General features: G+C 47.8%; 1 protein-coding gene across 1 annotated transcript; it reads right to left on the reverse strand.

The window, feature by feature from the left end:
• Positions 1–1,657: 1,657 nt before the first annotated feature.
• On the reverse strand, positions 1,658–9,508 carry aff3 (AF4/FMR2 family, member 3). The gene is made up of 11 exons (XM_029125884.2): positions 9,386–9,508; positions 8,100–8,846; positions 7,841–7,959; positions 7,432–7,680; positions 6,926–6,989; positions 6,572–6,708; positions 6,406–6,477; positions 4,308–4,401; positions 4,159–4,208; positions 3,672–3,877; positions 1,658–3,519 (listed from the first exon to the last, which is right to left on the reverse strand). Exons 1-11 carry the CDS (start codon positions 9,506–9,508, stop codon positions 3,398–3,400), a joined length of 1,983 nt encoding a protein of 660 aa, XP_028981717.2. The 3' UTR covers positions 1,658–3,397.
• Between the last annotated feature and the right edge of the window lie 377 nt (positions 9,509–9,885).

The raw sequence follows: 9,885 nt of genomic DNA on the forward strand, positions 1-9,885 counted from the left end.
AAAAAATCGAAATGGGATTAAATAACAGTTTAAGGACGAGCGGATGTGATGGGCTGCACTGTCCACCCCCTCAAATCTCACAGATCCTCATTGACTGGGCTGTGTTTTTAGTGTTATTATTGCACGCCCGCACGCACGGCACACACAGAGAATGAACCATGAAATAGAAGACTGAAAATAACAATATGTTTGCATAATTTATGGGAGCCTATACTATCAGGAAAACACGTCGCCAAGAAGGTCTACAGTCCCCATAAAAGATGGTTGGGCCTATATAGGCTGAGTAGGAGTACTTAGCGCGATAGGAAAAAGGGACCCCCCCCCCCCCACCCCCGGTTTACTCGTAGTCTGGTGCTTTGATGCAGGCTGGCCACTAGCCAGTGTCCTCAGGAAACCTGGCACGCGCGCAGACCAACAGAAATGAGAGACGGGGCGGACAGCATGCATGCGAAGAATACCGAGCCACCAGGAAACTAGACTTTAGTGTAAACTACTGCAACAAGACATATCGTATCTCAGTCAAAATGCTGTGTTGGAACCTTGTGACAGTATCTGCCATCACGTGGTGGCCGCTTAACGCCAGCGGGCGGATTTCAGTAACCAGTTCAATTCCAATCTCTGCTCCAGTGATTTCACTGAATTTGATCCCGCGTCCGTCATCGTGGGCAATGCACACGTATATATCCAGAAACCCGTTGCGTTAACACAAGAGTGCAGACGCGAAATTGTGAAGTGCACACAGTAAAACGTGATATTTAAAAATGTGTTTGTATTGCATTGTTTCGTCTAGACTAATCTAAATATAGATTATCCGCTGTTTTTTTAATCCACTCCGGGTCTCATTGCATTGCGCCGGTCGTACACAGATGTAGGCTACAGCCTCACCAGTTTCATTGGCTGTTCTGAGCTGTTGCTATGGTTCCAGACAGCGGATGCTGAGGCTTGCCATAGCAGTCTTCCTATTGGTACTGCAAAGGGCATCAGAGTAATGCGATGGAGAAAGGACTATAGCGGAGTGTGTGTTGCCTCTACTACACATTTGGCACAGACGTCATTTAAATGTCGGTGGGGAGGAGTCAGACAGAGACGAAAGGAGAAGACAGACTGGGGTTCCGTATCTATGGAGATACTGCTATTGATGTTGGCTGGAGAGTTCATAGCCGCAGCGCTGTTATCACGATACATGGAACATTTCTTTCTAGTGGAAAATGCATTGCAAGGACATCTTCCGGTTTATTTGGCTCATTGAGCAATTTCTGGACACACGCGTACACACACACACACACACACACACACACACACACAGTTGTATATACACATCTTATATGTATATACACATGCAAAGGTCAGTCACACACAAGCGCACACGGGCAAACACACCCTCACACTCCCACAGAAACTAAACCCTTCTTAATCTGTGAGTATGAGAACTTGAATAACAGCAAAAACAGAATTCTGAAAATATTTGAAAGTGTTTGGGAATATGCCTTTGTTGTCATGGAATATAAACTATATAAAAAAGAGATACAATCCAAATTGCAATTTAAAAAAGCTATTTAAGAAACACACATTTTGGTATGCAATTTCCGAAACACATAAGACTATATTATAAATTAGAATTTTGCATAGACAGGAAGATGATTGCTGGCTTTGCACTCGCCAACAAAACAACATCCAAGTGCCAAAGCATTGGTACTTTGATAAAAAAAAAAATCTGACAATCTGACAAACACATATTGCACATAAAAAAATATTTAAAAAAAGTGAAAGGCATCTCAAAATATTCAAAAGGCCACAACACAGTTTAGTTGTACAAGTAAAATCACCAGTAGGTTGGTATGCATTTTTTGGATCAGTGGTCCAACAATCCAAAAGATAACTAAAAATGCCAACTTCATCTTTCCACGGAATAATTAATTAGTGCTGGTAAGACCCATGGGAAATGTAGTCACGTCAGGCTCTTCTGTGCAGTAGAGGCATCTCAAAGCCCCCCCAGGTGAACCGTACCATGTTCTTCGTCAACGTTCTTGTTGAACAGTTCCCATCTGGGTTTCAAGATTACCGATGTGGCACATTTGGCAAAAGCAGCAGGTTTGGAGGCAATAAATCAACGTCTCCTGCTCTGACAGAGACATCAAAACAAATTCCTTATGCCTCTTTGAAGAATTAACAAAACCTCCCCATACAAGGTCCTGCCCCGGAGAGGGAAAGAGGTATATCCTGCTCAATGGGTAGCATGGGAAGTTGTGTGTTCCATTACAGTTTATTGGTTGAGACCTCCTGGGAATCCGGTTGGACTCTTCAAGAGAGGTCAGCCAATGAAGTTAAAGTCTGACCCAACTGACTGCATAACAATTCCACTGGACATGCCATAACGATGTCCAAGCTAGTATGAGTTTTGTCTATGGGTAAAGCACATTTATCCAAAATGAATAATTAACAGTACAAGACATAGAACACAGTGGAGGTTGTTGGTAATCACACAGTGTGTGTCCCTCTCAATCCATAAGGCCAAAGCTTTGGGTCTAGTCCCTTGCTCCACTAGTCCTGGTTATTGAGCCTCATCCCTCATTCCATTAGGCCATTTTATTGAGCCTCATCAATGCTACCACAATGTCAGGTTGTTGGATCAATTCCCACCTTTCACTTGGCCAGGTTGTTTGGTCTGATCTCCCCCACCACAAGGCCATGTTTTGGGGTCTCATCTCCCCCACCACAAAGCTAGGTTTCTGGGTCACGTCCCTTCCACCAATTGGCCAGGTTGTCGGGTCTGGTCCCTCCAATAGACCAGATGGTTGGGTCTTGTCCATCCCTCCAATAGGCCAGGTTGTTGTTCCTCATACCTCCTTCTAATTTTTTAGGTTGATGGGTCTCATGCCTCCAACAGGACAGATTGTTGGATCTTGTCCAGCCCTTCACTAGGCCTGGTTGTTGGGTCTCACCCCTCCATTAAGCCTGGTTGATGGGTCTCATTCCTCTTTTATTAGGCTAGGTGGCTGGGTTCTGTACTTCTCTCCATGAGGACACGTTGTTGTACTTCCCCCACCTTCACTAGGCCAGGCTGTTGGGTCTTGTCCCTCCCTCCCCTAGGCCAGGCTGTTGGGTCTTGTCCCTCCCTCCCCTAGGCCAGGCTGTTGGGTCTTGTCCCTCCCTCCCCTAGGCCAGGCTGTTGGGTCTTGTCCCTCCCTCCCCTAGGCCAGGCTGTTGGGTCTTGTCCCTCCCTCCCCTAGGCCAGGCTGTTGGGTCTTGTCCCTCCCTCCCCTAGGCCAGGCTGTTGGGTCTTGTCCCTCCCTCCCCTAGGCCAGGCTGTTGGGTCTTGTCCCTCCCTCCCCTAGGCCAGGCTGTTGGGTCTTGTCCCTCCCTCCCCTAGGCCAGGCTGTTGGGTCTTGTCCCTCCATTAGCCCACTTTGGCACTGATGCGTATCCACTGCAGAGCCTGTCTGGTATATTGGACTGCATGAGCAATACTACTATGGAGAGTCAGTGGTCCCGATAAGGTGTTCAGGTAGTTAAAGAACTCTGGGTGGAGAAAATAGAGAGGGGAGGGGATAGAGAAGAAAGTTAGATCAAATCTAATAAAACATTTAAAACACTTCCTAGTCTCAACAAACTCTGCTCGTTCTGTTTCTCTCACTCCTTTTGTTTCACTCTCTTCCTGTCATCTATCTCACCCTTGTTGTCTCTGGCCAGGCTATCTGCTACCTCCCAATACTCATAGCTGTAGAGGACACTGTTGGTGATGTTGAGGTGGTTGGCCGCCATCTGGTGTATGCGCTGGGGAATGCTGATGAGAGAAGAAGGGGAGCTGCCAGGTTGTGAGCCCAGAGAAAGGCCTGAGGAGTTGGGGGATTGGGAGGTGGGAGGTCCCCCAGTGCCCCTGTGGATGTAAAAACTAAATTATACAGCAGCTAGGAGAATCAAATCAATATACTGACTTACAGATCATATCGGTCAAGGGTAACTCACAATGATATAAACAAATATGTGCAAAAACATTTGAGAGAAAATATACACTTTCTGTCCGTATGGAACATTTCTGGGATCTTTCATTTCAGCTCATGAAACATGGTACCAGCACTTGTCATTTTGTGTTGACATTTTCTTTCGGTTTATATGCATTCACAGATCCGTAAGTAAGAAAGAGAGAGAAAGCCTCACTTTCCAGAATCGCTCCAGATGATGGGGCCGGTGGAGGATTTAGGAGAGTTCTGGAACGACAGTTGAAAGATGTTTACAGACTAAACCAATACAAGCAACAAGACTATTAACAACATCTACTGTGAATAGGGTGCAAGAGACGTGGGCACCTTGAAGTAGTCCAGGAGGGCTTTGGAATACTTCAGGGCATGATCCTTCTTCAAACGGAACATCTGCCAGTACAGGAGAGCAAGGCACCGGAAACTATGGAGCACACACAGACACACACACACACACACACACACACACACAGACACACACACACAGACACAGACAGACACAGACACACACACACACACACACACACACACAGACACAGACACGCACAAGCACAGACATACACACAGACACACGCACAAACACAGACATGCACAAACACAGACACACCCACAGACAGACAAACACACACAAGCACAAACACAGCCACAAACACAGACACACACATGCACAGACACACAGAAACACACAAGACATGTTTCAAACATGCGACAATTTAATAGCAAAACACATAAATACACAATATATCAACTATAACAACTGGTCATATTGTACATCAGATGTTCATCCAAATCTTAATGTAATATCTACCACAGTACTGTGTGTAAAACTGCTTAACACTGTGACTCCAGATGTTAATGTAATATCTACCACAGTACTGTGTGTAAAACTGCTTAACACTGTGACTCCAGATGTTAATGTAATATCTACCACAGTACTGTGTGTAAAACTGCTTAACACTGTGACTCCAGATGTTAATGTAATATCTACCACAGTACTGTGTGTAAAACTGCTTAACACTGTGACTCCAGATGTTAATGTAATATCTACCACAGTACTGTGTGTAAAACTGCTTAAAACTGTGACTACAGATGTTAATGTAATATCTACCACAGTACTGTGTGTAAAACTGCTTAACACTGTGACTCCTGATGTTAATGTAATATCTACCACAGTCCTGTGTGTAAAACTGCTTAACACTGTGACTCCAGATGTTAATGTAATATCTACCACAGTCCTGTGTGTAAAACTACTTAACACTGTGACTCCAGATGTTAATGTAATATCTACCACAGTCCTGTGTGTAAAACTACTTAACACTGTGACTCCAGATGTTAATGTAATATCTACCACAGTACTGTGTGTAAAACTACTTAACACTGTGACTACAGATGTTAATGTAATATCTACCACAGTCCTGTGTGTAAAACTGCTTAACACTGTGACTCCAGATGTTAATGTAATATCTACCACAGTCCTGTGTGTAAAACTACTTAACACTGAGACTACAGATGTTAATGTAATATCTACCACAGTACTGTGTGTAAAACTGCTTAACACTGTGACTCCAGATGTTAATGTAATATCTACCACAGTCCTGTGTGTAAAACTGCTTAACACTGTGACTCCAGATGTTAATGTAATATCTACCACAGTCCTGTGTGTAAAACTACTTAACACTGTGACTCCAGATGTTAATGTAATATCTACCACAGTCCTGTGTGTAAAACTGCTTAACACTGTGACTCCAGATGTTAATGTAATATCTACCACAGTCCTGTGTGTAAAACTACTTAACACTGTGACTACAGATGTTAATGTAATATCTACCACAGTCCTGTGTGTAAAACTGCTTAACACTGTGACTCCTGATGTTAATGTAATATCTACCACAGTCCTGTGTGTAAAACTGCTTAACACTGTGACTCCAGATGTTAATGTAATATCTACCACAGTCCTGTGTGTAAAACTGCTTAACACTGTGACTCCAGATGTTAATGTAATATCTACCACAGTACTGTGTGTAAAACTGCTTAACACTGTGACTCCAGATGTTAATGTAATATCTACCACAGTCCTGTGTGTAAAACTGCTTAACACTGTGACTCCTGATGTTAATGTAATATCTACCACAGTCCTGTGTGTAAAACTGCTTAACACTGTGACTCCAGATGTTAATGTAATATCTACCACAGTCCTGTGTGTAAAACTGCTTAACACTGTGACTCCAGATGTTAATGTAATATCTACCACAGTACTGTGTGTAAAACTGCTTAACACTGTGACTCCAGATGTTAATGTAATATCTACCACAGTACTGTGTGTAAAACTGCTTAACACTGTGACTCCAGATGTTAATGTAATATCTACCACAGTACTGTGTGTAAAACTGCTTAACACTGTGACTCCAGATGTTAATGTAATATCTACCACAGCACGGCCAGCTGTTTGTCCTCCTGTCGGGCTCCTGGACCTGAGTGGTTCTTCAGTCTCATGGCATACCTGACAACCAACAGAGCACCACAGTTACAGTGTGTGGGCATGCATGCGTTTCTGTGTGTGTGTGTGTGTGTGTGTGTGTTTCTGTGTGTCTCACCGGATGAGCTCCACAGTCTCGGCGTACATGGTGTAGGGAGACTTGGCCTCCAGCGGTCCGTCCTCCATAGCTTTGCCACACTCCATGAAAGATAGGGCGGCATCCACGTAGTTCACCGCCTTCCCCAGCTTATCCACCTGACAGAGAACCGGACCGATGGGGAAAAAGACAGGCTGAGTGTGACGGGACAGGAGATTTGAAGAGTTTCTGAAATCTCACTAGAGTCCACGTGATCTTAACCTACGGAATCTTTAGAACTGTAATGGAGTCAAAAAAAGCCAAAATAATTTCCGAAAATACAGTATAGACAAAAAAAATGTATTTGGTTTGAACACGTTTCTGATCCAGTCTCACCATGGCATCTGCACGATGTTTCATCCTCTTGGCTTCATGCATGTAATACTCAGCATGCTGTGGGCTGAAGACGGGGGGAGAAAGGGAGACAGAGCGGGAGGATGAAGACAGGGAGGGAGAGGGGTGGGAGACAGGGAGGGAGAGGGGTGGGAGACAGGGAGGGAGAGGGGTGGGAGACAGGGAGGGAGGGGGGTGGGAGACAGGGAGGGAGAGGGGGATGGGAGACAGGGAGGGAGAGGGGTGGGAGACAGGGAGGGAGAGGGGTGGGAGACAGGGAGGGAGAGGGGTGGGAGACAGGGAGGGAGGGGGGTGGGAGACAGGGAGGGAGAGGGGGATGGGAGACAGGGAGGGAGAGGGGTGGGAGACAGGGAGGGAGAGGGGGATGGGAGACAGGGAAGGTGGTGGGATATAAATAAGCAGACATTTTATGTAGTAGTGAGTTTCTGACCGTTCTAGACTGTGGTCATTAAATCGTCAGTGGTCCCACATTAGGTTAGCGGACTCACGGTTCATGTGGGGGAACGGTTCCTCTTGGTCCCACCGACCGTTGTAAAGAGGATCCCCAGGATTCACAGTCAGGCGGGGGCTTCCCTGACACCCCCACGCCCTCCATCTTAGGCTGGCCCCTGGGTTTGTCCGGGTGGCTGGAACCCGGGTGTTGGGTTTTGGCGGGGGGCTTCGGGGGCTCTGCGGTGTCCGACAGGGGTGACAGCGGGGACAGAGGCCTTTTGCTGTCCAGGAAGTCCTCCAAGAACCTGCTCACACACACACACACACACACACACACCCAAAAATACAGTTGTCTTTGTAGTGTGTATGTGTGTATCAAGACAGTACCGGCTTGTAGTATAAGCTGCCAGAATTGGACGACCCAAGTGAAGACGAGGCATGTAAGAGTATGTCCTCCGGTCTCACCCGTTGTGCGTGGTGTCGGAGTGGGGGTCCTGGTGTCTGCTGGCTGTAGCGTGGACCGGGGGGCTCTGGGGTGGGAGGTTACTCCTCTTACTCTCTTTGTGCAGGACCCCATTCTCCACCTGAGAGGGAAAAACACACACACACTTCAACACCAAGGACACCAGGCTATTGTAGTTCTGAATCAACACCAAGGACACCAGGCTTCTGTAGTTGTGTGGGTGTGTAGTTGTGTGGGTGTGTAGTTGTGTGGGTGTGCTACCTTGCGTTTTCTCCTCCTGTCTCCTCCCTCTGTGTCGGGGGTGTAGAGGTGTCGCATGGCCTCCGTCTGCTTAGATGAGTAGGGAGCCGAGGGGGGGTGCTTGGAAGATGCGGGGGTGCCTGTCGTTGTGTCCGGTACTCGGTTGAGCAGGGAGAGATCTATCTGCACCACCAAGTTCCTCAGGCCTCGATGGGAGCTTGTGGCCTGCTCACTACGTCCAAATGGGACCAGGGTGTAGAGCTTTTGCTTCCCCTGGCTCGGCTGCCCCTGGTCGGGTGTCAACGTGGCAGTGCCCCTGGGATAGAGCACTCCAGGACGGCGGTCGCCGTGCTTCCCCTGGCCCTGGTGGCCTCTCCTGGGGACGGGGCGCTGGCTGGACGTGGAGTCCGCAGGGACCTTGGTGACGTTGGGCGGCAGGCCGGGCTCCGAGTCAGACTCTGATGAGGAAGACGACGAAGAGGAGGAGTCCGTGGGAGGGGCGACAGGAAGGGGTGAGGGTGGCGAGGGCGGAAGGGAAGGGTCCGGGTGAGACTCTCTCTCCTCTTCGTCGCTCCTCCTCCTCTTGGTTCTGGTAACGTGGCGTTGAGGGTTAGTGTTGGTGTGAGGTCTCTGCTTGGGCTGGACCGCTTGCCATTCACCTTGGTGCTGTTTTTCCTTCCTTTTTCTCCTCCGCTCTTCCTCCCGCTGTCTTTCCTCCCTCCTCTTCCTGATTTCTTCAAGGTCCTCTTCCTCCTCTTCTTCTGAGCTCTGGACCCAGCGGCGTCTTACTAACTGCTCCTGCGCCAGTCTTCTCTCTTCCTGTCTGTCTCTCTGTCTCTCCTCTTTTCTCTCTTCTTGTCTGTCTCTCTGTCTCTCCTCTTTTCTCTCTACCTGTCTCTCTCTTTGTCTCTCCTCTTTTCTCTCTCCCTGTTTCTCTCTCTGTTTCTCCTCTTTTCTCTCTCCCTGTTTCTCTCTCTGTCTCTCGTCTTTTTTCTCAACCGGTCGGTCTCTCTGTTTCTCCTCTTTTCTCTCTCCCTGTCGGTCTCTCTGCCGTTCGTCTTTTCTCTCTCTCTGTCTCTCCTCTTTTTTCTCTTCCTGTCTGTCTCTCTGTCTCTCGTCTTTTCTCTCTTCCTGTTTGTCTCTCTGCCTCTCGTCTTTTCTCTCCCCCTGTCTTTCTACGTGTCTCTCCCTCTCTCTTTCTGCCTGTCTTTCTAACCCTAATTCCCCCTTCCCCTCGGTCTTCCTGTCTGTCTGCCTGGCTGGTGCCTGGGTCACTCTGTGGTTCTCCACTTCTCGTTCTCTTTCACTGGACCAGGACTTCTTCTGTGGAGACTTTGGAGGATGAGCTGGGTCCTCCTGTTGCTTGACTTTGGGCCTTGAGCTGAGATCTGAATGGGCCTGGGAGATGTGCTGAAACTGTGGCCTGGCATTCAGGGTGGATCTGTGACCAACTGTATTGCTGGTCACTCTGCTTGAGTCTTTGGCAGGTAAGTGCTTATCTCTGGGTGTGGAACTGGTACTGAGGCTGGTCGTCAAACTAGGACCAAACCTGAGCCTGGGGTTGGACTGTGAACTGTGACTCAGTTTATTACTTTCCTTTGGCCTTGGTCCAGAGGTTAGCGGTTGTTGGATTTTGGGGGCTACGGTGGGGTTGTGTTTCGAACTAGGCCGAGAATGAAGCCTGGGACTTGAGTTGGGACTAGCCCTGGGTCTGTGTTTATGTCCTTGGCTTGGTTCACTGCTCAGAGCCGGTGCTTCCTTGGCTGTGGGCACACGTTGGCCCGGTGTATGTTTAGGCCTGGATCTG

The sequence above is a fragment of the Esox lucius genome, chromosome 16 (assembly GCF_011004845.1).
Source record: "Esox lucius isolate fEsoLuc1 chromosome 16, fEsoLuc1.pri, whole genome shotgun sequence".
NCBI classification, from domain to species: domain Eukaryota; kingdom Metazoa; phylum Chordata; class Actinopteri; order Esociformes; family Esocidae; genus Esox; species Esox lucius.